Consider the following 27,678-nt stretch of genomic DNA (forward strand, 5'->3'; position numbering starts at 1 on the left):
CTCACCCTTCAATTGGAAGCCCAGTGATGCCAAAGAATTATCTCGGAAGCAATGAGATTTCTACAAAGTCATGATGAAGGATGGGGTCTGATAGGTAAGGGGAATATAACATACATGATTTCCACTGCAAGATGTAGTATTAGGAAACCCGTCTGTTGACACATCTATTAGTGATAACCAGTGACAGGGAGGGCAGCACCCCCACACATGCCAGGTTTCCTGGAGCCCCTTTAGGCACTGGAGCTGCTCTAAGGTCTCCCCTTCAGGAGCCTTCTCTTCTCCAGGCTGCCCCAGCCCAGCTCTCTCAGCCTGGCTCCAGAGCAGAGCTGCTCCAGCCCTCGCAGCAGCTCCGGGGCCTCCTCTGGCCTCGCTCCAGCAGCTCCACGTCCCTCTTGTGCTGTTGCCCCAGAGCTGGACCAGGACTGCAGGGGGGGTCTCCCCAGAGCGCAGCAGAGGGGCAGGATCCCCTCCATGACCTGCTGCTCACGCTCTGGGGGTGCAGCCCAGCGCATGGCCGGGTCATGGGGAGCTCTGAACCAACACCCTGGAGTCCTTCTCCTCATTGCTGCTCCATCCAGCCTCTGTGCTTGCCCTTGGTGAGCTCCATGAGGTTCACGTTTTATTCAACACAAAACGCAGACCAGCCGCCTGCTGACAGCAGGCCCAGGAAGGAGCCCCATTCCCTGCCCGGCCCCGCAGGACTCCCCCTTCCCCTCCCGGAGGGCACCGGCCGGACCCATCCGCGGCAGCACTCGCCCCCCTCGGCTGCTCCGCCCGGCGCCGCGGGGCAGTGGCGCCGCCTGCTGCCGGCCGCGGGTACCGCCACGCCGCGCCTGCGCGCTGGGGGCGTGGGGCGGCGGTTGCCGGTGTCGAGGGTCGGTCCCCGGCCGGCTCTGGGCGGCTGCCGGTGGGACGCGGCCCGCGATGGAGTGGTCCCGCTGCCTGGGCGCTCCCCGCGGGGGGAAGGCCCCGCGGAAGAAGCGCTGCTTGTCCCCGTTGCCGGGCGGAGCCGTCGGCAGGGCCGGTGTGTCCCAGCTATGCCGGCGGCGCCTCTTCGGAAGCGAGAGCCCCCGCGGGCCGAAGCCCAGCAGTAAGAGCTTTACCGGCGGGGAGGAGGCTGGGCCGCGGTGAAGGCGGGCGGGGGGACGGCCCTGTGCCGGGTTGGGGCAGTGCGGGTGGTTTCGTGGCGCTCCGAGGGGTGGGTAGAGATGCCGGGCACGTTAAGTCGTCCTCCGGGGAAGGTTCATCTCAGTCGCGGTGTTGTGTTGCTTCGGCATCCCGTTGTGTCATCCCAGCTGCTCCTGGGAGAGGCTGGGAAGAGGTTTGTTCAGATCCGTGTCCCTTACAGCGTGGAGAAAGCAGGAGCTGATCTGGAAACGGGACTGTTTCCTCTGCTTAGCTGTTAGTAATGAAAAGGGGTTTTCCTTTTGTGAAGATCACTTCCAAGGTGTGTGTTCTTGTTTCTTTCCTTTTAATCAACAGGTTTCTCAAACAGCTGAACTATTTTTGAAGCTTGGTTGGTTGTTGGTTTGGGTTTGTTTTGTCTTGCTGATATACTGCTGGGAAAAAGCTTGGGTAAAAATAATAAAGCAAATTCAGCCTTTATAGTGTTTGTGATACAGGGTCAAAAGCTATGATGGGTATGGAAGAGGGGGAACAGCTAAAGGTGCCCTATTGGAAATAATCATCAACTAAAATTACTGAATACTTATTCTTCTCTAGACCTGAAGAGAAAGCCCCATGTGAAAACTCTCCCCAAAATTACAGAAAATCTTGAAGTCACCCAAGCGAGCAATTCGTGCAAGCAAAGGTCTGTTGGAACTCATTCAAACACACCATTATTAACGCCAGCTCAGTGTTTACATTGCTTTGCCTGCATGAGGTGTCTGTGGGAGTCTGAACTCTCAGTAAACTGATGTTTTTCAGACTATCTGTTGGCACCTCCTAAAGTGATTTTGTAGTTTTTGTTGCCTTCCTCTAGAACAGTGTAGCTCTGTGTATTGAGCTTAGCTCTGTTCTTCAACTGCAGCAATCGAGTGAATGTCAAAGAAATAACAGACCTGGAAAAAAGAGACGAGGCAGTTGAAGAAAGCACTGTACCGCCGAAGGTGAGCATGCTGCCTTGCTCTTTATATGCTAGTAACTTATGGAGGATAAACCAAAGACATGTGACATGTTAAATTCTTCTTCTCATCACGTAGAACTTATGAGTTACATGTGTGTCTGCGCTGAACTTTTCACTTTGGTCCTGTATCTTGGTGACATTTGCCTGTGCCTTTGGCCAGAATAAAAGTGGTTGGAGCTATTGATAACATGGGAAAACACAAAACTAATTATCCTTAATGAGGAAAGGCTGTAGCAATTGTGTTGTGTGGCAGACACCTCATTAGGATGTGATTCCAGGGAATTGCTCACTCCTAGTTCAGACACAGACCTTTGGCGAGTCACTGTTGTGCTCTTCTTCATGTTAGCAAAACTGGAACAAAGTGTTTTGATTGAGTGAAGCTGTAACAGGAGAGTCAATACTGCAGTGGCAAGAAAATAGTTCAGGTGTGTTTGAGCTGAAATCTGCTACAGCAAAAGGCTCAAGTGATACTGCTGTAAAACTGTTTTTCTTTAAAACACTGGCTTTTATTTGGAGCCCACCAGTTATTTACATTGGTCATTTAATTTCAGGAGTCCCTGATAATCAGCTTTGAAAGTAAAGACAGTCTGAAAAATGCTGACGTGACTTCAAGTGAGTATAATGGCAATACAGTGTATTATTAAATAGATTTTTATATCTGTACAAATCTAAATGTAAAACTCATTATATGTTTTTAACGATATGTCTGTAAAAGCACTGGTGTTCTTGCACTGGTTCCTTGTGATATTAGAAAGTAAAGGTTTTGAGACCACTGGCTGGACTTCTGCCTTGTGTTCTGGTATGTGGCTTAGAATCACAGAATAGCTTGGGTTGGGAAGGACCTTAAAGCTCATCCAGTGCCAACCCCCTGCCATGGGCAGGGACATGAATTGATCGTAGGCAGCACAAACAGGATGGGAGACTCACAAGACCTGAGACAGTCTTGAGCCCAGCCTGTTGCAAACCACATGATCCTGGTTTTGTCATTGACAGAACTAATCGTGGACATGAGTAGTTTACTCAAACCTGCATTTTTAAAAGCTTGTGCCTAAATAGTTTGTCCTTCTGAAAATAAATTTGCCTAAGAATTAATTACCTGATCAGAAGTTAAATTCTTCAGGTATTTCTAGTGAGCTTTACACAAGGAAGGTGTCTTCTGTTAGCTTACAGTACTGTAAACTGGGCTTCAGGACACCCTTTGTTTATTTGTTTCTTTAACTGTATTACGAATCAGTGTAAGATGCTGACTTGACAATACTTAGCTCATCACAGGAGTGAAACTTACATAAGGATGGCTTATAGAATATGGTATTTGTTTTCTTTTTTTGGTAGCAGCCTGTTCTCTCTCTCTCTAGGTACAGGAATGACTCTTCCCACAGGCGTTACAACCTATCTCCTACAGTGTTTAGATGTAGATTCAACTGTAGATTATAACACAGGTGCTAGTGACAACCTGAACAGTTGCCCATCCCCTGAAACATTCAGAGATGATGATTCAGGTGAGACTTCTGGGGTTTTTTGAGCTTTATTTGATGTAGAAATTGATGTGGGGGGACTGTCTACAATAGAAACACTAGTGGCCTCTCTTGGTGTGACTTGCCAGGTCAGGTCTTTGCTGTAAGCCAAGCTGTGCTTAACATGGGATGGGATGTGTATATCTGGTCCTCCAATCTGGTGTGCATCAGGTGTGATTTGAAACATACTGCAAGCTTAAAGTAGTCACTGTTGACACAAGCTGCTTACGGGGGGCGACCAACAAATCTGCTTTGAGTCAAACACCTTCTGATTAATAACTCGATGAACTTCAACATAAGAAGCTTGCACTTACATCTTTTGTGTCCAGAAAGAAATAATTTTTACACTGAGGACTTCGGCAAGTACAAGAACTCTACTCTCCTGGACTCCAGCAAAGCAGTGGCCATAGATAAGATACCACAGATCTCAAATCTGTCAGCAATATTAGGTAATTCTTTTCTACAATGCTTCAGAATATGTACATAAACAAAGTTCACTCCAATGCAAAGAACCTGTATTAAATATGTAATGATCATTTCATTCAAAGCATGTCTGCAAAATGGGGACCAGCTCCCTGTTAGTGGTCTGTGTCTGCTTCTAATATTTTGCTTTGCTATTCAGTGTGTGCTAAAACACTGTCTGCTCTGCTCTGCTTTTTCTTTTAAAGTTTAGGTTTTGTGTTTTTTAGAACCTGTACCGGAGGATTTTCAAGACCAGTGCACTAGAAGGTACTCTGCAAAACAGGCTCTTTGATGCACCAAAATGTTCAGGTTTTTCTCTTTTGACTGATATTTAAAAGAAGGGCCAGTATAAATAAGCCTCTGATCCTGCAAACGCTTCTGTTGAGTTTTAGCTACCTGTCTCCTCACTAACTTTGAAATTGGTGCATTAAGTCAGGTAAAAGTTTGCCTTAGAGACTTGTTTTGGTCTTGCAGGTGTAGGGAAATCAGTGTATGAAAACTCAGTGAAGGATTTTATGGAAGGGAAGGTGATGTTTATTTACAGAATCCTTAAATAAATTGCTTTTATCCCATTGCTCTTCTGCTGTCAGATTTCATCAGTCATGATGATTTCAATCACAGGCAGCAAGATACATGTGCCCAGGTCTGGCCAGGACTGCCTGTGCAGGTACCTATTGGCAGGTCCTTGTTAAGTCCCTGGTGTTCTGTGCTTGCCCAGGACAAAATTAGGTTTTGGGCAGATCTTTTCTGTTCTTTAGGAATAATCAGGTTATGTGGGGTGCTCCTTTGCTTCAGAATCCTGCTGAACCTTGGGCCAGGTTGCTGCCCGCTCTCAGGTTTTTTTATTCAGAGTACATGTCTACCAGAAGCAGAATATGGTGCATGTGATAGCTGTGACCCTGTTGCCACCCTCCTGTTGTGAGGATGCCAGGTTTCCTGTTGACAAGTCATCTGTGGTGAGGTTTTATCACAGCGAAGGGTCTTCTGCACTTGGCCTTGTCACAGTGCTGCCTTCAGGTCCTGACATTAAAACCTGAGTGTTTTTATAGCAACAGTATCATTTCTTGTAACCCTTGTGCTGCTGTTTCCAGTCTTACATGCAGACATTTCTATTCATAACTCACTTAAACCAATTTTACAGTGTTACACATCTCTGCACAATTCAATCTGAATTTTCTTGTGAACCTCATTTTCCCCTGCATCCTCCTTTAACATGCTCTGTCCTAATGTGCTTCAGTGCTGAGTACTTTAGTGGATGTCATCTGTGGGTCTTAAATTCCAAGTATCTTCAGAATAAGCTGTGTGACTTGATGATAAACTATCAAATAACTGTAAAGTGTGGTGAAGTACCTCAATAACAATATTTTTACAAATAAGCTTTATCCCTTTTCACTCAGTCTGTATTTTCCAATGATGTCCTTATACATTGTTGTTTTTTTTTCCTGAGCTTTAACATTCAATCAGAATAGTTGTTCACTTTTTTTTTCCTTCCTCTTTTTGTAGAAAGACACCGTCAAATTTCCAATACAGCTCTTCAGCACTAAGTGTTTCAACTACTCTGGCAGGTAAAATGTGACCTGGAGCAGTTGTAGTAGCTGTGAGACAACAGAATATTCTACCCAAACTTAAATGATAGCAAAATACCAGAGGCAGGCTTCCACTGGGTCATTTGTCCCCCTGGCACAGGCTAAGCTCAGTTGTATTTAGAAGGGCAAGTGCGAATTGAAAGTCTTTCCTGTAAATAAGACTTGGCTCTAACTAATGTGTTAAGAGAAGAACAAAAAAACCCCCAAACACTGCATTTTTCCATTGAATCACTTGTGATGCTCAATGAAAATTAGCATTTCTTATTTAACTTATCCAGGAACAGAACTGTGTCATGTTCCTTACTTGAACTTAATTCAGCTTCACAAATAGTGTGAGGAGTCCTTCATGTAACTACAGTTCTGAACTGTGACTGATGCAATTCTGGCTGTGACCCAGGTACCACGTAATTTGTCCCTGCTTAATCTGGACTGTAATAGCAGCTGAAGTTGCCACTGGCACAGGCTGCTGTGATTATGTAGCTTCTCTTCTCCCACAGTGCATGTGTCCAGCAGTAAATAGCCAGCTGAACATGAGACTGATAAGCACCCTTGTATCCTCAAGGAAGGGGAGAGGAGTAAAGCAGCTCTGCTGGCAGGGAGAGGGAGATGAGGATTATATTGAAGGGAGGAACTGTGTTTACATGGGTGGCTTTGGAATGATCCCTCTTTGCAAACCATCCTGTAAGATACGGGTTGGAGAGTAGCTGTGGTCTTTGTCTCAAAGTTAATTCATTTGTTGGAAATTTATCACAGGGAAAACAGTCTGTAGAATTACAGCTGCAAGAGAGAGAACTCCAGACCTAAAAACTGGTATGCGCTGTCCTTCACCATTAGGACCGGAAAGAAAGGTGAAAGATCCTTAATAAATCAGCCAGGTTGTAACACAGATGACTTTTGTTCCTTCCTTGTAGAGGTGGACACTCCACCTGGAAGTGTAGCAGTCCCCTGGAAAGGGGTGCCCCACAGAGGGTGAAGATGTAACTTGCCTCTACCTCTGGGTAGCAGTAATAGTCATGGGTACCCCTGAGCTCACTATTTATCAGACTGACTGTGTCAGTGGTGCTGAATCAGTTGTGTAGAGCTTGAGTATGACAGTGGGACTCTCTTCGTTAGTGCTTAGCAGACCACAGTGATTCACTTTCTAACACGGAATGTAATTGTTTCACCCTTTAGCCTGACGCTGAAACTGCTAAACCCAAAAGGCTGAAGTGTAAGAAACAAGAGAAAACTTCTAATACATTAGAACAAGCTGCATCGTTGTTCACTCAGGTTGATGCGCCAGGAAACACGTCAGTCAGATCAGCGGGGCTGACTGCAGAAGAACTGCCAGCCAAACAGGCAGATGCTGTGGTGGTAAGTGTTCCCACTGTGTCCTGCTCATGAGCAAAGGCATAACATGGAAGTGAGAGTTGTGAATCATCACAAAAATCAAACATGAGAAGTGGTAGGTGTGAAGGGGACCCACATGTGTGTGTTCTGTGCTGCAGTAAACTCAGTTGGGAGAGCTTAAGTGAATGGTAGGAATTGGGAACTGAAACCCAAAGAACTATTCGTAATTCTAAATGGCGTTGTTACAAACAGTATCATGTACTGGGGAATACTGTAGGATTAAAACTGCAGAGAATTTGAAACTAACACTGAATTCTTCTCTGGTTTTGTTTAGCAAAGGAGTTCCAGGAGTTTTCTGATCGAAGAGGAAAATAAAGCCTTAAATAATCTTGGTTGTGCTCAGCCTGCAGAGCTAGATGTGAGTGTCCACCCCGATACTTCTTTTTACTGATTAAAACCAAACAAATCTTTCTTCTGCATGTTATCTCTTAATTTCCCTAGAAGAAAGCTAGAAGAATATTTCTTCAGTGGAAATAGTGCTGCGAATGAAATGTCATTTGTCTTTTCAGCCTCTGTGTGCCAGACAAGAAATCTGCTCCATTGTTAGAACTTCACCGTGCCAGAGGCCTCCCAGGCTTTGCCAGATCCCAGTTAACTCAAAAGCGTTTTCCCTTCCCGAAGGAGTGCCTGAAGGTAACAGCATACAGAAACGGGTCAGTGTGCAGGTGCTCACTGGCTATTTGAGTGTTTAAAGGTTGGGTGGGTTGTTTTCAAGTCTGAATATTTGGAAAAATCACAAGGCCAAAGAGTAAAAGACACTGAAAACTTCCAATTTCTGACGTGTTCTCATGCAGCGGTGCTTCCCTAACAAGCTACACTGATGATTTCTCCTCCAAGGATCTTTAGCATAGGAATTCATACAATCCACCCATCTCATCAGCTAGATTAAGGCCAGGATGTGCCACTAGGTAGCTTTGGGAATATCTGCACCTTTTCAAGTTATTCCTAAACACAACTTTGAGTTTCACTGCTGGTATGGAGACTCCCTAGAAAAGATAGCAGCTTGTTTCATAAATTATTATCCTGTGCCTTAATCCTAGGGTGAATATGTCTGACTTGGGCTTTCAGCCCTCTGTGTGTTTTATATCTTGCTTAGCTGAACTCAGCTCTTCAGCACCCAGTATTTTTCCCCCTGAAAGTTGTTCAAGTAATGGGGTATATTTTTCCTTAGAGAGTATCAGTTTCTCTCTAAAGGTTTCTGTTCTTTTCTCCTGAGACCCTTAACAGAGGGGAAGCTTCCTTCTTCACTTCTTAGATTTTTGTTAAACAGAAATGAGAACTCTGACGCAAACCACCTCACTGCTACCAGAGGTAAAATCCCCGACGTTTCTGATCTCTCTTGAAGTTTCTCAGTGCGCCACTGGATGGCATATATCTGCCTAAGTTTAAAGTAGTTCTTTCACAATGTCTGCAAGTTTCCTGCAAGTTAAATTTGTTGTTTATGCTGTTTAAATTTAATAAAGTGATGCTGTATAGGCAGAATAGCTTTTAAACATACTGAATATGACACATTTTCGATGGAGTTGCATCTCTTAGGTCCAAATATTCTCCCATTTGTTACAGATTGAGTTACAGCATCTAGAAGCCAGGAAAGTGCTTTTATGTGTGTGTTTGTATTAATGACAATCATCTGATGCTTCTGTTCAGATCAGTTTAAAGGGTGTTAAGCCATGTGCCCAAGTTTGGGGGTTAGTACTTTTTGGGGTTGTTAGTACTTTTCTAGAGGAGTCTGGGAGTTGGGAATTGGACAAATTGCTGAAAGGTGGTGGTGGTGTTCTTGTGCTGGAGATCTGCACAAGGACTCTTTCAGATGATGCTCTTCCATTAGGAGGGCACATATACTCAAAACCATCTTTCTCACTGGCAACTGACCTACAAGATTCGGATTCCTCCAGACCAATAAGATACAAGGTGTCTCTTGAACATCCAGCCAGCTTATCCCATCAACACGCTTGCTCTTACACTCCAGAATGTGCCCCTTACTGATAGTATTTAACTTGCCACCTTTTTTCCCCTCCCAGATATTATTACAAGTACCAAAAACTGGATCTACTGTAAGCGCACATGAGGCTTCTGGGTTTCAGCAGGAGTCAGCAGAAGAAATCACTGTCTTGCTGCTGTGGCAGGAGGCGAAACATAACTACAATCAGTAATCAATGGCCCTGTTTTCTTGGCCATATACATTGTTTGAATTTAGTAGAATGCTTTGCAATAAGCTTGTAAATACCTTACTCAAGTACTTAATATTAAATTATTTTGTACAAGCAACTACATCTTATTCTGGGCATTGTTCTGTAAGGATTCCATAAGGATAATTCTTCAGTTCATTTAGACTTTACAAATGTATGACTCAGGAACAGCAGAACAAATTGTATTCATGGAATTAATTTTGCCTCTTGCTCTGTTGCTGTTCTAGGCACACCCACTGTCATCTCAGGGTCCTTCCCATTTCATCGTGGTTATTTTGTAGTATCACCCATCTCAGTCAGTGTTTCTAGTGGCTTCAGATTCATGCAGAGGAAGTTGGTGCCTTACATGAATACAGGGTAGAAAAACCCTTTTGTAGCTGAACTGTCTCAAGAGGTGGATATTGGCATTCTGGATTTTCAGGTTACTGTTCAGGGTGTGTGGCACATAGGTTGGATTTCCAGGGTTTCCAATTCAGCTCATGGATTGTTAATCCATAAAATGTTCTTCAAAAATATGCTGAATGCCTCTGAAAACCCTCACCAGAGCACAGTTCCCCTCCACTTGAATTCACTGTAGGCTAAAGTAATCTGGATCCCTACAGCATTCTCACCAGAACACCCCTCACTCAGACTCTTTTATACACATAAAGGAAGTTTTTCAAGGTTTTAAGATGATATCATGGCTTTCCAAGCCTCTCGAAGTCTGTTTCTCAGTATTATTACCCAGAGTATTCATGCCCTGGAAAACAGTTCTGTATTTCCAGAAAGAGCATGCCAAGGAGATGTGTAAAATCCACAGCCTTAATTACTTTGACTACGTCTGAAAATACCTGTGATAGTTCAGACCCTGATCCTTTTCCCATTGCCCTGGGCTAGAAGGAAGTGCCAGTAAATACTGCTAGATTAGTTTATGAGCAAGTATTGTATAAACATACTATATGGCTTAAGGTTAAAAATTATGCCATTACGTTATTTTTCCTTTCAGCATTAGTAGAATGGGTTCTGCCAACAACTCCTTGGAGTCCTCTGGAGTTTGCTTCTCATTATCAATAGCCTTGTTCTTGCAAATACTGAGCCATGGGTAATTATGCAAGAATGTAGAGCCCCTGGGAGGCAGAGGTGAGCTCCTCCACGTAGCTTTAAGCACAATTGGAAGTTATGTATCTGGTTAGTTGTGATTATGATGATTGTTCAAGTAAAGGATGGTCCAGAATAAAAGGGCTATTTTATTGTAAGGGTATTGTAGGAGTCCCAGAAAAATCCACTTCTTTTGCCTCAAACCATTTTGTAGTTTCTTTACAAGAAACAGACTAACACTGACAAACTAATTGGGAGAGTGTAAGAGAGGAAAATGCAGCCTGTACCTGGGGAGTCGGCTGTAGCCTGAATATTGCTGAGTTACACTTGTGTTTCTCTTGATGTGATGAGGCTGTACAGGAGGACAGAAATATCATGAACCACAATCTCCCTTGTCCTTCCATTCAGTTATGAAAGCTCTGCTTCTTATTTCCATCTTTTGTCTAACTCTTGGAGAAAGTGTAATTACCCACCAGGCCAGCTCCCTGCCCCAGGGAAGGATGTTTTATTCATTCTGAGGCCGCAACAATATCTGCTCTTGTTCTGCTTTTCTCCAAAGGAAGGCATTTTCCCATGGTTTGGTTTTAAACTGAAGAATGACCACATCAGATTTCATTCAGAGTGGAAACGGGCTCTTCCATATTAGTGGATAAAGGTTATAGGTCACAGCCGGTTCATGGGTAGCACAGAAGAGCTTATTTGTGCAGCGATTGAGGGGAGAAACGTGCTCAGTGTCTGCAGGGCTGCTCAGCATGGCCTGGATGTGCTGAAGTCTTTAATGGCTTCAATGGAATCACAGTGAGTCAGTCCGTGCAAGAACTCGGGTAGTACTTTATCACTAGTGTGTTTAGTAAATTAGAAAACAGCTGTAAGAGGTTTTTCATTAACACTGTTCAGTTGGTTTTGTTATCTCAAGTGTATTTCCAAGAGACTTTGACTTAAAGTGCTTGGAGATGATGAAAGACATTTGCTTCTCACAGTGTGGTGCTGTTGGGTGCATGTGGCAGCTGGTGGAGGGGAAAGACCAGGCATGGAAGTGGTTCTGTTGGGGTTCCTCACCTCTGAACGCAGAAGGAAGAGGTCTGAGGCCAAGGCAATGTGCACTCAATGGACACTTCAGTTAAACTTCATGCTCTCTGTGTAGGCAGGAAGATTTGCCTATAGGGAGGTTTTTACAAATAAATGAGCAATTGAACTTTTATCCCTTTTTCTCTTACTGTCCATCCTCTTCCCCTCTGTTAAAGCATGTCAATCAAGCCTATCAGAATCACTTGCCATGAGTATAGGAGTTTTGGAACAGGTTAGTATTTACTTTTAAAAGGGACTCTATCAGCTTGAATTGTAATGCACTTGAGCTAAATCTTCACTGCTGTCAATTGTGAAGCTACTGCAGCTGAGTTGCGTATCCTGGCCGAAAGTCTGTTATTTCATAGTGTTCCCTAAGGACTTTTTATATTTGAGACTGTATTGAAGCTTTGAGGCTTTGACATGGCAAAAGGCTGTAAAAATCCACCATCTGTAGCCCTGTGGCAGGCATGGATCTTATCTTTGCACAGAACAAGGGAGAAAAGATGCGTTTAAACATTAATTCCTATTAGAATTATCTTCAACTTCCAGTAGATGAAAGCTCCTATAGATGGTTGGTTGTGAGGAATCATTAGATAGATGTTACACACGCACTAAATTATGCCTTTTATAAATAATCTGCTTAATTTAATCTTACATCATGTTGTTTTAGTTCCATTCCATTTTCTAGGGAAAGCAGATGAGTCACTTTTGTTAGTCCTTAATTAAACTTTCTAGTAGTGTTGCATCTGAACAGTGAGACGCTGAAGGAGTCTTTGCTGTAACCAGTGTTTCTGTTGCATTTAAGCATTCACCAATAAAGAGTTTTGCAAAAATCCAGAGAGTCGTTTGATTTTATAAAATCTATCACACTTTTTTTAGCTCATGTTTGTTCTGGAGTCACCTGCAGGGTGTAACGTCCCCAGTGCTGTGTTCTGGCTGGATGTTTGGTTTGCAAGGATGGCTTCCTCTGAATGCAAACACCTCCTGGGTAGGTTGTGGATGGGGTGCATCTCTGCTGGGCTGGTTCTGTCACCGCTTCACGCACATGGGAGGAAGGAGGGGGGGCAGGAGCTGGCTTTTCCGCGTTTGGGATTACAATCAGTCACCCGCCTGCGCTGCATCCCCGCACGCAAGGTCCGGAAAGCGGTCCAGAGCAGGACTTGGCGCCCGGCTCTTGACCTCATCTCGCCTCTCTGCTGCGTCTGCCTCCAGCTTCCCTCTGAGGAAGCAAAACAACAGCGTCGCGTTATCACCGCCCCTCGGGGAACACCCCGGCCCTGCGCGCCCGGCTCCCGGCACTGACCGGGGGCCGCGGACCCGGTGGCTGCAGCCGCAGGAGCTGGAGCGGACCCCGCTGGGTTGTTACCGCCCGGGGGGGGGGGGGTGTGTTCGGCTGCGGCTCCGGCTCCCCCCGCGGGGCCGCCGCTCCGGTCCCGCCCCGCCGCTCCGGTCCCGCCCCGCCGGCCCTCCCCTCCCGGCAGCGGCGGGTGACTAATGTCTGTCATATGACTGTGACACCGAATGGAGTCGGGCGGGCGGAACTAGCCGCGGCGAGGGGACGGCGCTGCGCGGAGCCCAGCGCCTCGGCGGGGGCAGCGGCGACGGCGGCGGTGCCCCAAGATGCCGCCCACCCTCTTCCAGAAGCTCTTCAACAAGAAGCACGGGCTCATCTCCCCGGCCAGGGACGCCCGGGACGACTGTGTCTTCAGGTAACCGAGCACGGAGCCGCCCTCCTCCTCTCATCCGAACTTCGCCGCCGAGTTCGCTGCCCTGTCCCCCGCGGCTCTCCTCCCCGCCGGGGGCTCTGAGGGGCCCCGGTTCTGGCCCTTCATGCGGGCGCTGGGCGGGAGCTTTCCCCCCTCTTGGGGCCGCCACGTCGGGGCCGCCGCGCTGCCTCCTGCCGGGGCCGCCTCTCCTCAAGGCTGGGCCGTGCCCCCCCGTTCGCTCACGCCGCTGCCTCCCCTCAGCGCGGCCCCCGCTGCGGAGCGGGGCTCAGCCCGGCCCGGCGCCGCCTTCTTGTGCGATTCGCCCGGTCGCGACCAGCGGTGGCCCCCGTTCAGGGACCGGGTGTGGGGCCCCGGCCCCCCGCGGCTCGCTCCGGGGATGCTGCGGGCCGGGGCAAGGCGCCATTCCGCCTGGGTTCCCAGGGAGCAGCCTCGGGAACGTGGAAGAAGGAGAAAGGGGGGGGGGGGGGGAACGTGAAGTTTTGGCCGCTGCCGAGAGAGGTGCAGGGTTTCTGGTGGAATTTGTAGTGTTTTAACCGCAACACAGCCGAGAGGTGCCGAGCACAGCGCGGGGGGCAGGCGCCGGAGCCCCCCTGCGGGAGACCTGGCCCTGAACCCGGGTCGGGTGGGCCTTGGAGGGGTCCCAAACCCTACCTGTAGGGTGTCTGTGGTGTCCCAAACCCTCCCCGTGGGGTGTCTCTGAGTCCCAAACCTCTGTCGCAGGGTGTCCAAGGGGTCTCGAACCCTCTTTGTGCGTATCCTTGGGGTCCCAAACCCCATGGATGTGGTGGCCCCAGTTCGTGGTCCTGCGTGGGGCTTGGCGCAGGGGGAGGCTTCCCTCTGGTTTCTGCTCAGAGGCCTATAAATGGGCCTCCTGGGGGTTCATTTTCTTGGGAACAGGTAGTTTTTGTGTCTGTAAAATAAGTGCTGTTCCATGGGTGGGTTGTGGTTGTGCTCAGAGTGATGCAGCTCCGGTCCTGGCTGGCGTGCTGAGGAGGTAGCCTGCAAAAATCATTGGATGCAAATACAGTGTGCTTCATTAGTAAGAGTTATGCGCTGCTTGAAATGCTTCTAACAGCATGGTAAAACTCTCCTCCCACCTGCCCTCTTTAAATGTGTTACCTACAGTTGATCAGCCCTTGGGTTCCTGTAAAGAGAGGTCTCTGGCTTAATTTAAGCTTAATGTGGCTTAATTTTATGTGGTGAGTTATTCCTTCTAACTGCAGTGGTATAATCATGGAATACCAGGTTGGAAGAGACCTCAAGGATTACCTAGTCCAACCTTTAAACTGAGCAATTCAGGTGGTTCATGGTGTATCTGCAGTGATTTGAGCATCACGGTTTTCACAGGATATTGATGGGTCTCTTATGTCCTTATGGAATCAGGACACGCTCCCAGGCACTACTTGAAGTGCTTCAGCTGCTGGCACACACCTTGTACAGACACTGATCGCAGCTGCTCACACACCTCCCTGCTGTGTACTGCTAACGTGGTTCCTGTTTTTAACGGTCTTTTGTAAGTGACAAAACATTTTAATCATGTCTGTGTCATTTTCTAAATCAGCTTAACACTGGGATGAGCCCCCTTGATGGGGAAGGGGTGCGAGGGCTGCTCTCCACAATTGCCTTGCCTCTTGTGATGGATTTCTGAAGAGACTGTATGGATTCAACATCTGTAGTGCAGACCCTGGGGCAGAAATGTAGGGATCAAGGCTGTGTTGAAAGGAGTGATCGTGAGTGCTTGGCAGGGTCTCTTCTTCCTTCTTCACCTGCATCATCCTGCACCAAACTGGGTGTGAAATCTTAAAAGATGCCGCTAGAAGAGGGGAGATTGGGATGAGATCTCCAGTTGACAGAGGCTTTTGGGATGGGTGGGAGACCCGGCTCTTACTTCAGAAGCCAAGTACCATTTTTTGAAGACTAGTACAGATACCCTCTGGGCATGTTGCCTAACGGCTGCTTTCATTTTCCATTTGGGGATAAGTCTCCAGTTAATCCTCACTGTGTATGGTCTTATCAGTTCCTGGTGGAACTTCTGGACAATACACAAAACAGACTGTTATTTATTACAGCCGGGTCCTTGCAGACTGGGAACAAGCACTCTGGATTTGCAGGCTGTTCTTGGTTCCAGTACACTTGAAGGCAACAGCCTCATCACTTTTGCTGGGGCAAGGTTATGTTTATGGGTTGATATATTGCTATCTGGTTATATTCTAAATAACAGAATTATTCTGAATGTTGTTATGTCTGTCCTCAGTTTTAAAGCTTTGTCTTCTTACTGAGGAGACTGTTGAGCATCCCTAAAGAATACATCAATTCTCTTAATGTATTTTGTGAATAATACGTACTTGGAGAGAAAAGCCCAACTCCTCCGGCAGTGACATTAGTAGAGCTGAGCATTAAGGAAGATTTTGATGCTTATTCTTTTTTTTTGACTATGCATATATTTTGCGTGTTTGTATTTGTTGGGAAACTTTACGAGGACATAAATTCTACTTAATCAGAGCTTGTGATGCTTCAGAAATAGAATAATACTTTTCAGTGGAAACATATTTTGTTTTGCTGCTGGTTTGTTTGGGGCTTTCCTTTTCCTGCCTGGAATCTCTTTCTGTGCTGTCTGTGAAACTTCATGAGTTTGGGTGTAACCAGACACTGTAAAATCCTTCAGAGCTAGGTGCTGGAGGGGTAAATATTTTTATATATAAATATATAAATCAAATAGAAATATAAAAATATTTGTATATTTATATTTGTTTGTTATATATACGTAAAAAACCAGTTTATTTTACAGTAGAAGCCTTAGGAAATCACAACAGACCCACCACACATTAGTATTTCAGCTCCACTTTAAGTGGCAGGCCTGGCCCTGAGACTGAAACCTCTTGGTGCAGCTCGACATTCACATGGTGAGCAAGAATATTCAAGACTTCAGTGGTAAAATCTGTTTAGAAGCAGCACAGAAACACCTGCAGGTATTCTGGAGAAGAGGCAAACCTTTAAGTTCCGAGGTGCAGAGTACCTGCTGTCTGCTGTAAATACTCCTCACGTGAGCGGATTTTCCCTGAGGGTAACTTTTACTATAAATAGGAGCTCTTGGCCATATTGTAGCATCTGGCACTGGTGCTGCTGGTGACAGCACAGCCCAGGCTTGGGCTGGTGCAGTTAGTAGGGATATGAGATTTCAGGTCTGTTGTTTTCTACAATTTTAGAATCAAAGCATTCCTGTTCTAGAAATACATAAAGCTGTTCTCCTGAGTTGTCTGCTGTACCTGTCTAAAATGTCGATACATTTTAAAGTAGCAGTTAAATGAGCCTTGTGCCACAATTTTCTCATCAGTTTCCCCAGTAAAATAGAAGCAATCTTATCAAAACTTCCTTAAAGTGAGCAGAAGCAGCCAGGCATTTCTGCGAAGTATTACATGGGCACACAAGTATTCTGCTGCACATTTACATCACTGACTGCCACAGATACCAGTTCCAAGCTGCTGTTTCTTTTCTGGCTTTCTAGGGGTCTGCTTCAGTGCTCTGGAGAAGAGGGAGCTGCTAAACCACTTGATACCAGCTTTTTTGTCTTCGAAATGAGCTCAGTATTGAGCCTAAAGCTCAGTAAATTCCTGACAGCTCTCAGGCTTTATATCTTTGTTATGGAGATATAAATCAGTGGGCAGTATTTCCAGTGGTAAACACAGCTGTAGGGGCTGCAGCAGAGGTTCTGCAGGAGACTCTGTCTGTTGAGGTAGTAATGGGGCTTGGAGCACTATTAGCCTCTTGCAGAAGGAGAGGGATGGTCCTGTAGTACTGAATTATGGGACTGGTACATTTTGGGGTTGCATGTAGGAGGGAGACTCTGTGATTTTTTCTATCTTATGTATAAAGTTCAAGTATTTGTTCCCTTGTATCTCCAGACATGCTTCCCACCTAGCTGCGGGATAGAGGGATTATTGATTAGCAGTTCTTTCTACAGCTCAATAAAATTTCAGTGTCTTTTTAATATATATATTTTTATATATATACACTTAATATATATACTAATATATATGTGTACATTAATCTAGGGAGCTCTAAAGAGCCATCATGCCCCCAGGGGCATTCCACCAGTGTTTGCAAACTGTTTTGATCCTGGTGAAGCACCTGCTCTAGAGGTACAGCTGTGTGGTAATTGTTCAAGCTTGAAAGAACCCCTTCCAGTTTCGAGTCTTCCCTACGGTGTGGAGCTCCTTCGGGCACATTCTTCCTTTAGGGCTTTGCTTTGGTTATCTGGGTATTTCTGAGGAGGAGTGCAGGTTTCCAAGTGGGAAGATACAGGAATAAATAACTTCAAGTGTTTTCTTTATTTATGGAGAAGGCCATTATCCTGGAAACGTGCTTTTATGGGGTCTTTCTGTAATAGGTGCTGCTCAGTTATTGAGGGGCTAGTTTGCCAGGTTCCTGAGATAAGAAAGGCCTAAGGCTGGCTGCAAAGTGGTATTTCCTGAAGTCTGTCTAGGCAAGTGTCCCCCATCAGCCCAGACTCTTTCTATTCTCCGTGGCAGTGACTTTAAATGGTATCCTGAGATTTGTTTCCTTTCACATAGTTTTTGGCAGTGGGGTTCATCAAGGGAATTGCAATAAACCTAGAGTTGGAAAAGGAGAGCATACTACAAAGATGCTTCACAAGCCAGTTCCTCTGCAGAGCTATTGTTCTTGCACGGTAGAAATGCTGTGTGCTTTCTTGCAAAGGCATAAATCCTGCTTGAACCAGGAGCTAACTTCTTGAAATAAACTGCAGAGAGACTTGGAGACATTTAATGATGTGTAGCTGGGGACTTTTTAAAGTGGAGGCTGGAGTAAGGTGAAGGAGGAACATGAAAGTTGTCTTGACATTGATTTTTCCAGCCAGAGTTTTACCCACAGAAGTTCTTGGTAAGTTTTCACATTATTTCTGAAGTTGGCAGGCGCTGGTGACGTGTGTGATGTGGTGTTACAGGGGCTGGTTTGTGCTTGTTCCTCCTGTGCTCGCAGCAGGGGTTACCACTGCAGGCTGCACTGCTCCATGAGGTGCTGAAGGAGTTCAGAGCAACAATGAACTGCCAGAATTCTTAGTGAATTAACCTTCTGCAGCAAACAAGGTCTCCCATTCCACCCAGCCAAAGGCTTTTCTGTCAACAGCAGGTGGTTTGTGTACAGACCAGGGAGGCAAATCCCTTCCCAAGCACTGTTATCCTGGTGAGCAACATGGCCAGGACGTTCATATCCGAACAGCACCGCACAAGGCTCCTCAAAGCTGTTCCTCAAGGTGCTGTCAGTGCCTCAAGCCAGCCTGACCAAGACCTGCTGTTATTGCAATAGTGTGTTCTGGTATTTGTTCGCTGCTGCCATTCTGCAAGTCTTTCACCAATGGTTGTAAAACTCCTGGAATTTCACCACCTCAAAGTCTATCTTCAGAAAGAGCTTCAGCTGCTCTTCATTTTGCACTAGCTCCAGCTTTTCATCTCTTCCAGTTACGTGATGAATTTAAAAAGCTTCTGTCCCATAATTTTTTAAGACTCTTCGAATTCTTGAACATCCAAAACGTTCCTGTGTTTTTATTAAGCTCATTTCTGCCTTTTGATGTCCCTTAGGCTTTGTTTTTTATAGAGAAATCCTTCTCTTCTGTAATATCTCTGCAAGAATTTGGGTTTGGCTTTTGGGTTGCATTCGTTAGCTTGAGTGTAGCAAGTTTTAATATTTCACTTTGATTTATGTGCAGTTTTCTCTATGGCTGTGATGACTTTGGCCTGTATTTTGCAGTATTTTGCTATTCTCCAAAGTACTGCTTTTTGCCAAATTCTGTTGTGCATTTCCTGTCATCTGAGCTTTTATGTACCTTCCAGTGCTTTCACTCAGTTTTCGTCTCGGAAGCAGAGGCATACAAATCAATAGGTTCCAGTAAGCACCTCTGGAGCACAGGGAAGGTTTTGACAATTTCTCTCCAAGCCCTCCTTGACACCATTGTAGGTCTCCCAAGTGCTTCTCCAGGTAGGCTCATGTTGCTGCTAGAAGATCCAGCATCTCCTTCAAAATGATATGTTAGCTTTGCATGAGGCAGTGCTGCGAGCTGGGTCTGTGCAGTGGCTGAAGGTGCTGCAGATCAGAGGGTCAGTGGTCCAGCTGGTGATATTTGCTCATATTATCATCAGATCCAAAGGAATTGACTTGGATAAGTGTCCTCATCATGCTCGGTGCATGCAACGCAGAGAATGACCAAATGATGTGAAAGCTCTTGGGGTGTTTGTGCCTACCTGATGTTGTGCCTTGGAAAACTGTCCTTTGCACTGGTGGGAATGCACCCTGCCAAGTCCTGGCTTTGCTTCAGCTTCTTGCCATGGAACAGGGAATGTGAACAGTGCCGTGGGAAAGCCCTCTGCTTGTTTGCTCCCTGCTTTTTTTGGAGGAGGTAAAGATGCAGAACGAGCTAACACAGGTTAAGGGTCATCCTTACTGCCTTTCATACCGGCACCTCCCGTGGCGGTTGGGACCTTGCGGTGGCTTGAGGCCTTGGCATCACGAGGTTGCGCTGCTCTTAGTGGACATCACGAGGTCGGTGCCTTCAGCTTCCTCCCAGCCTGCAATATCTCTTCCTCCTCCTGGGATGGCACGGGTTGCCTGAGGATGGCCTGCGGTCTCCTGCCTTGCTCAGCTGCCCTTGCAGCAGCTGCTTTCTTGGTTCCCCTTCCAGCATTTCAACTCCTTCCTCTGAGTTAAAATCTTTTTGAGGAGAGACTGGCGTGAGTGAATCCCGTGGTACCTTTTTACCCCTGGGATCTCTGCTGGTTGGGCCTTCAGGCCATGGTGCTGGTTTGGATCTTGCTAACTGATTAGTGAATCCTTTCATTTTAATTCTGAGGTTTTCTTTAAGTGTTCAAGACCAGGTTGGACACAGGGGCTTGGAGCAACCTGCTCTAGTGGAAGGTGTCCCTGCCCGTGGCAGGGGGTTGGAACTGGATGAGCTTTAAGGTCCCTTCCAACACAAACCAGTCTGGGATTCTATGGTTCTGTGATTTCCAATTGTATGTGCCAGACAAGCAAGTGTGGCAGTTTTCCCTCTGGAACGTGTGGATGTGCCTTTTCCCCATGGGTTTGACCCAACAGGGCTGAGACAGACCCTGCTCCGGTCCTTGCTCTGCGGAAACAGGGTGAGCTGGCCTGTCATCTCCACTGTGGGACAAGTAAGGTGACTCCTCGCCATGGTTTCTCTGTGTCTGAAAATGTACATGTAGGAGTGCTAGAGTAAAACCACTTCTTTACGCTTGGGTTACGCTGGCAAGTGTTTTAAGAAGGGGTTTCTGCAAACATAAGGGCACTGTTTTTAGGCCTCCTTCTCCAGTTGAGGTCATGGGGTATGAAGATGTGCCAAGAGCCTGGGCTGTGTGTACCTGTTTGTTCACTGTGAGGTCTTCTCCTCTCAAACAATTCCTCCATTCGTTCTCTGGTGACCAGAGGTGTGTTGACATGTCTTACGTTGTAAACCTCGCTCTCTCGGGGTGGTCAGCTCCTCTGCTTGACTGCTGCATTGTCCTTGTGTTTTCAAAGGACTTTATCCTTTGCTGCGTGTACACTTCTGAGTTAGTGTATGCTCCTGGTGACAGCCTGGATGAATTCAGGCTTCTGTTCTGGAATAAACTGGTCCAGTGTGAGCTGGAGCTTGACACTGGTGTGGGGATCTTGGCCGAGTGCTGGAGGTGACCACTTCAGAAGCGCGTTTTACGAGTGGAAAGTAACACACACGGTGGTTTCGTGCTCGGAGGCTGCGCTCCCTCCTGTTGCTACATCTGGAGCAGAATGTCTGCAAGATCACATGTTAGTGAGTAACGTCAGGAAAAATGCAGAGCTCAGTTGCAGCAGCGAATCCACAGTGTGGTTGTGCCGGCCTTCAGAGCCGGCCGAGAGCCCAGTGTGTCTCTGCGGACTTGAAAACCTCTGTGTTTGTGGTGTAGATAGAGAACCTTAATCTATAAAGTGTCTGCAGGGGGGGGAGGAAAGTTATGCCCATTAAAAACAGGAAGTAATTTTACTCATCTGTAAATGACTTGCTAATGCACCACCTACTCCACCTTACACTGACTAGTAACAGAATTCACATATGGGAAATATTCCTTGGAAAAACCTGCATTTGCACAGAATACACGTGATCCTGCTGTGCCTCAGGAATGTGACTGGAACGATCACACTCAGAAGGGGCAGTTCCCTCTGTGGGACTGATCACCGACTTCTAAAAATACATGCCCACATGTGTTCTGCTCGCTGCAAGTGTGAACAGTTATTGTGTGGTCTTTGTGTGGAAAAGGCTTGATTTATTTCTCCAACAATGCCCTGTGCTGTTGCTTGGTGCCCAACTGAAGGTTTTAAGGGAGGTAATTCCGCACATTTGCGTAAGAAGCAGCACGGCCTCTCTCTGTCCTGACACCGATAGGTGCTGCAGACACCAGTATTCACAATACACTGCACCGCAGAGGAACTTGTTCAAACACGTGGATTGCAGCACAAAATACTGCACAGACTACATATAGCATATTAACGGTGCCTGTATGTAACATGCATTTGTGAGTACAATGTGTTTGTACAAAGTTTTCTGTCTTCTTTGAATAAGTAATTTCATAGCCCTTAAGAAGTGATTAAACTTTTGGATTTTAAGCAGTTTGACTACGTGTAAAAACTCTTTATTTTAAAGAGCCTTGCCTGCTGCTGTCGGAGTGATAATCTGGGTATCCTCCAGCTTTTACGTATTATCTGTCTGTGAAACTATAGCCTTGAAAGCAACCCCTGTTTTGTATAGGTGAAGGACTCTGCAGTGGTGCCAATGCCACCCAGTAACAACAAGCTCAGCTGAAGATACTCCCTGTCCCCTTCAGCCTGAGCCAGCGAACAACCCAGCAGTACTGCGTGATGGGCTGTAGCATGAGTGCGGACGTGGGAGGCACCCTTTGCTGGAAGCTGAGCTGTGGAGATGATCCATCACAGGCTGCTGATCCTGCTCTGTTTCTCCAGGATGTTTCCACATCCTCAGCAGTGATTTTCAGTCTAAAATGAGTAGAAGTGTTCAAGGCCAGGTTGGACACAGGGGCTTGGAGCAACCTGCTCTAGTGGAAGGTGTCCCTGCCCATGGCAGAGGGTTGGAACTGGATGAGCTTTAAGGTCCCCTCCAACAGAAACCAGTCCATGATTCTATGAAAATACATCACAGAAACAATCATATTTCCTTTACTATAGGTACTGTTCATGCCCTGTGTGTTCATGGTACTCGATACTCCTCCAGATCCGCGTGTGCCTCGTTAGCAGCTTCTTCAAATGTCTTTCCCTTGCTCCAGCCAAAACGTCAACAAAACATGAAACTTATAATGGTACCACAAACCCTCTCCCCTTTCAGTTTGTGTGATATATAACTGGAAAGAAACAGGAGCCAAATTACAGTTCTCTGCCATCTGTTTTAGTTGATAAATGAAGAAACTTTGAGCTCAGTTCAGCCCTGACTTCAGGTCCTGGCATTGTGCCTGTTTAAGCCTGAGCAGTATCTTCACCCCAGTTCCTGTGTCATTTCCCACTTTGAGACAAGAAGGGTATATGGTTGGTTTGGGCATTGCCCATGGAAGCAGTTGCTTTCTTTGCTAGATGCTTGTTTTGGTTTTTATTTTAGCCTCCACACCTATGGAAGTGGTGGCTCACACAGTTCTTTGCTTGGTCTTGTGCTCCCCTCTTTGGAATTTCTAAACCTTTTCATTGACTTGTTCAGCCTTGAGAGAAGAAGGCTCCGGGGAGACATTATAACAGTCTTCCAGTGCCTAAAGGGGCTACAAGAAATCTGGAGAGGGGCTTTGGACAAGGGCCTGTAGGGACGGGCCAAGGGGAATGGCTTTAACCTGCCAGAGGGGAGATTGAGATGAGCTCTGAGGCAGAAGCTCTTCCCTGTGAGGGTGCTGAGGCGCTGGCACAGGGTGCCCAGAGAAGCTGTGGCTGCCCCATCCCTGGCAGTGTTCAGGGCCAGGTTGGACACAGGGGCTTGGAGCAACCTGCTCTAGTGGAAGGTGTCCCAGCCCGTGGCAGGGGGTTGGGACTGGAGGAGCTTTAAGCTCCCTTCCAACACAAACCACTCTGGGATTCTATGAAAATCCTGCGTGTGCTGTTGAACTCAGCACCGAGTTTGTTTGGGGGTAATTAGGACTGAGGACGGTCATTCTGGAGGAAGCACACGTGAGCAGGTACCTGAGGAAGGAACTATGAGACAGGAACAAGGTCCTTGTTGGGGGTTCTTCCCCCCTCCAAGACCTTCCTAGGAAATGTTCTTGCCATTTGGAGACCTGTCTCAATGGTTTGTTTACCCCTTTTCAGGAAACCTGATACCAGAAATAGCTAGAAACCTGATGTTGGTTCAGGTGTTAATGACAAATAGGTGCAGATGATAAGCTGTGTGTTCACGAAGCAGAGGCTGCAAAGCACGGGGGGAACGCGTGCTCCTCCTCTGGAGGTTGTTTCTAGTTGAATAACACTACCTGAACATCTGAGAAGCTGCTCAGGAGGGAGGCAGCCAGCATTTTCTTGTTCCTACAGCAAAAAGAACACTATTGCCCCCTGACACAGAGCTAAAGAAATGCCTCAAATGTTAGGACAGTGCCGTGGCTTACAGTGCTAACTACTTCAATTTAAAGGCAGCCCAAACTCTGACATAGAACTTAAATAGTCAGACAGAAAAAGGTGGTTGGGTTTTTTTTTTTCAGTTCTTAAACATATTTCAGCAGCTGTGAGTTACTGGAAATCACTTTCTTGGTGGAAATTGTTCTACTGACAGCATGGAGGGCTGAGATGCTGTGAACTTGGGCATGTTGGTTTCTTGACTACGTGCATTTTCAAGTCACACAGGAGATGCTCATCATGAACTCATGACCTCTTTTTTTTTTTTTCCAAAACAGACATACTTAAAAATATAGAATTTAAAGAAAATCATATTAAAATAAATCCTTAAGACAATGTAACAGGATTGCATCTTTATAGAAATAGAAATGTTTATCAGACTTTCTTTTTCAGATAAGCAAAGATACTGCTTTGGTATAAGACTGATTTAATTTACTTTTAATTTTAGTAGTTTTTTTCATAGTATCTTATGTGTAGTTTTCTTCAGATGAATTATTTTGGTCTGAAAATGTTTTAAAACGTGTCATCGGATTTTCTTTAGTGGAAGTGAGTGCAATGAGTATAAGGTGGCAGCATCTTGGAGTTGCTCTGTGTTCAGAAAGAGACAAAGATAGGTGTGCAAGTGCAGCTGGAAGCAGTTGGATGGTGCTGGTGTGACTTAATGCATACATACATCCTACAGGATTCTTTCTGCTTGGTATTCTGTGCGCCTCGTAATGTTCTCCCCCATCACCACTGTTCCTGTTTAGTGCTCTGCTTTGGAAACTGGTATTTACACATACAGAGAGAGGAAGAAAAGAGTTAAAGCCCAGCTCGCTTTCCCTTCCATTTTTCTGTTCTCCTCTTGGTTCTGGCCTGAGTCCTGCAGGGCTGCCTCTCCCTTCTGCAGGTTTCCCCTGGGTGCTGTGCTGTCTCCTCCTCCTCCTGCCACCAGCAGTGGGGTGCATCCTGTTTGGGGTTACTGCTGTGTCACTTCAAATGCCACGCGCTAGCATGAGAAGGGGAAAAGGAAGCCAAGAGCCAAGCGAGTGATTACTTTGCCAACAACTCCTTTAAGACAAACAGAATCCCACAAACAACCCAATCCAAAGTGTCCTGGTGGCATTGACAGCTACTGCTGTCCAGCACGTGAGCCTGCCTTTCCTGTTGATGCAGCAGAATAAATAGCTTCGTGTGGTGCTGTTGCTGGTTCACGGCAGGATACCTGCAGCACTGGGCTGCTTCGAGCTCGCACGTCTTAGAGATGTTTGTGTGGATGGAGTGAGTAGGGACAAAAAAGATGAGGCAAGAAATGAGAGAATGAATGAGAGAGCAAAGCTGAGCCTGCCACTCCGTAGGGGTGAGAGGAACAATAAATGCTTTTTTCTTCTTGTTAGGCTGTAGTACGTGAACCACAGAAGATGCAGGAGCTGATGCTGAGTCGGGAAATGGCTCGTTCTGCTGCGACCCCTCTAGGAGACAGGCAGGAGTTGCCCCAGCCACGCTCTTGGCAAACTGCATTGGCTGGGGCTGTCTGGAGCTGCGTTCTCAGCAAATCCATTGCTACCGGCAGAAAGGGGTTTATTGAACATACACTAAATATATATATGCATATCTTGATTAAGTACAACCTCTCCCAGTGGAACAATGTGGGTTTTATCAAGGGATTCTGTTGATTCTGTGAGCGGTGAGGCAGAGCTGGTTTGGACTGCATGTTCCAGCTCAGTCCCGCGATAAGGAAGGTGTGTGTTTGGAGTGAGTTTCAGTGCAGATACCCAGGGAGGGCACACTGAGCTCAGCCTGCAACTGCTTATCACACACCAAGAGTTTAACAGTAAGAAAAGCTCTGTGGACACATGGGGGCTGTTTTCAGCTGATGCTCAGAATTTGCGTGTGCAATGTCTTGTGGAGTCCTCAGTAAAACTTGACTGGTTCAGCTGTTCTGCAGTGAAAATCCCTCTAGATAGATAGTTGTGTTGAAAAGCTTATTCTGCTTAATCATCACAGGGCAACGGCCAGTCCTACACTGTATTCCATTCCTACTGTTCTTAGAAACCCAAGACTGTGAGCACATAGTGAGACTTAAAGGGGAAATCTGAGAGTCAGAGGTCAGTATGGCAGTGAGCAAAGCACTCTGTTGTAAACCCAGTAGAGCCCTTTAAGCGTGGTTTAAAGATTGAACAGCTTCTGTAAAATCAGAGGAACCACGAGTGGCTGACAGCTAAAAGCATGCTTAAATGCTCTTCTACTTTGGGGAACCAAAGTATTGAGGACCTCCCAGTTCTATCTAGTGCATTGGTTTGTTAGATGCCAGGCTGTTCCATTATTCTTGTGGGTATTAAATGAAGTTGTGTGGCCATGTGGCTTGTTCAAGCATCTGATTTTGATTTGTCCTCATGTCCTTACGAGTTACATAAAAGTGAAGTCAAGCAATGTCTTTAGTGTCTGCTCTATATAGATCTACCTGAAATAGTTTCAGGTCACCTTTGCATGCTTAATTTGGAAAACAGTTGAGCAGCATGACTCTTGCCTTGGAGAATTAGCAGTGTAGGCTCCACACTGTAGTCTTGGGGCTGTTGGAATATCAAGATCTCATCCCTTCAGCAAATTAAGTAGGGCCCGTTCAACTTGTAGAGCCAGTAAGGGAAGGATGTTCAGTCCCAGGTTGGAGCCAGGTTAGAAGAGTCTTCCCTCCTGAAAAGCAGTTGTGGGATGGATTTGGCAGGTCTATGAAAGTGTTCCTCATTGTTTCTGGTGCAGAGCCTGGCAGTAGCTTTGACACGCAGTGAAGTTCCTGGTGAGCTGTTTAAGGGTTAACTGAGGGGGTTGGTGAGAGGCTGTCGTGGAAGCAAGGAACTGCTCCGTGTTCAGAAAGATCACGGAACTTTTGGGGGTCAAGGGCCAAGCATCGGCCTTTTGAAGGTGTTGGAGGATGCTTAGATGCCAAGTGACAAACGTGGTGGTGTCAGACAGTTGTGGATTGATGAGGAGCATCTCCCAGTATCTCACTTGTGGGATATTGGTATAAAGGAGCATCACGAACAGATAGGCCAGACTGAGATTTCATTCCATAAGTATCAATTTGTTATACTTGTTTATACAATCATCCTCTGTCTTTAGTTTGCAGTTGTTCCATGTAACTGAGATGGGTTTTTGGTGAAAGCTGAGGGGGGATAGGTCTGAGTCAGCACTCTGCTTAAGCCTTGTGCTGTACTGGAGGCATGTGAGTCGTTGCATTGCTCCCAACGAACCGCTCATGTGCTCAGCCTTAAGCATGTGTTTTAAATAAGCTGCTGATCCAGAGTCTAATTTCTTTTTTGAGTTAAATCTATACAAATGAGGAGGGTGAGACTATGAACGTGGTGTTTAAAGTGCTACAGAGCAGAGGTTTAAGGCAGTATTCTTCAGGAAAAAAGCTTTGGGCATTTACTGCATGTTAGTGACACACTGAGCTTAAATGTCACCTTCATTGGAAAATTCATCATCATCTGTTAATTTTATGTGACTGTCTTGATAAGTGACCTGGTATCGCAGCAAGCTCAAGTTCATTGTAGTATTAGACTGAAAGCAGCATTTTGGGATTACCCCTGTGTCAAACCCGGTTGAACTGAGGACTTAGAAATAATGGTCTGCCAGCTTTTCCTATTGCAAATACCCACAGTTTGTGAATTGTTTTACCATGTGCTGAAAATTTCTTTGATATTTTTAAAAGCCTGTTGCTGTGGCAACCGGACCCCATAACAGAACAGCTTTTTGGTAAGAAGGAGGCTCAGACATTCAGTTCACAACCAGGAACGAAGCCACAGCAAAGCAGCTCGTGTTCGTTTTTGTCGGAGTCAAACAAACAATCCAGCCCCAGGAGCAGGGATGGATCCTGCAGCAGCTCGGACCTGCGTTGCCAGATGAAGGGCACACCCTGAG

At 46.2% G+C, this 27,678-nt stretch overlaps 2 protein-coding genes and 1 long non-coding RNA gene across 5 annotated transcripts in view; all 3 read left to right on the forward strand.

Annotated features, from left to right (window-relative positions):
- Nucleotides 1-872: 872 nt before the first annotated feature.
- MEIKIN (meiotic kinetochore factor) lies at nucleotides 873-12,247 on the forward strand. Its single transcript, XM_030504964.1, has 13 exons — nucleotides 873-1,090; nucleotides 1,723-1,810; nucleotides 2,030-2,108; nucleotides 2,677-2,737; nucleotides 3,481-3,624; nucleotides 3,969-4,088; nucleotides 4,329-4,368; nucleotides 5,605-5,666; nucleotides 6,441-6,535; nucleotides 6,861-7,040; nucleotides 7,351-7,434; nucleotides 7,586-7,709; nucleotides 9,098-12,247. Exons 1-13 carry the CDS (start codon nucleotides 925-927, stop codon nucleotides 9,142-9,144), a joined length of 1,290 nt encoding a protein of 429 aa, XP_030360824.1. The 5' UTR covers nucleotides 873-924; the 3' UTR covers nucleotides 9,145-12,247.
- A 619-nt stretch (nucleotides 12,248-12,866) lies between these two features.
- The window catches only part of FNIP1 (folliculin interacting protein 1), a 67,413-nt gene continuing 52,601 nt past the window's right edge, over nucleotides 12,867-27,678 (forward strand). For all 3 annotated transcript variants that reach the window (XR_003994211.1, XM_030504974.1, XM_030504976.1), the window contains exon 1: nucleotides 12,867-13,119. Coding sequence is in view for 2 of the 3 variants with exons in the window: in XM_030504974.1 (XP_030360834.1) it covers nucleotides 13,031-13,119 (89 nt within the window). In the remaining variant the exon portion in view is untranslated. The remainder of the gene's footprint in view (nucleotides 13,120-27,678) is intronic.
- On the forward strand, nucleotides 13,228-27,113 carry LOC115616110. The gene is made up of 3 exons (XR_003994212.1): nucleotides 13,228-16,290; nucleotides 17,277-17,284; nucleotides 27,102-27,113. It is a non-coding gene; the product is annotated as an uncharacterized LOC115616110 (long non-coding RNA).

This window comes from Strigops habroptila, chromosome 12 (assembly GCF_004027225.2).
Source record: "Strigops habroptila isolate Jane chromosome 12, bStrHab1.2.pri, whole genome shotgun sequence".
NCBI classification, from domain to species: domain Eukaryota; kingdom Metazoa; phylum Chordata; class Aves; order Psittaciformes; family Psittacidae; genus Strigops; species Strigops habroptila.

Excerpts from the sequence above, each read along its gene's own strand:
- MEIKIN (XM_030504964.1), top strand. The coding sequence starts at position 925 with ATGGAGTGGTCCCGCTGCCTGGGCGCTCCCCGCGGGGGGAAGGCCCCG. Across the intron at positions 1,091-1,722 it reads CCGCGGGCCGAAGCCCAGCA|ACCTGAAGAGAAAGCCCCAT; the intron begins GTAAGAGCTTTA and ends ATTCTTCTCTAG. Across the intron at positions 5,667-6,440 it reads TGTTTCAACTACTCTGGCAG|GGAAAACAGTCTGTAGAATT; the intron begins GTAAAATGTGAC and ends AATTTATCACAG.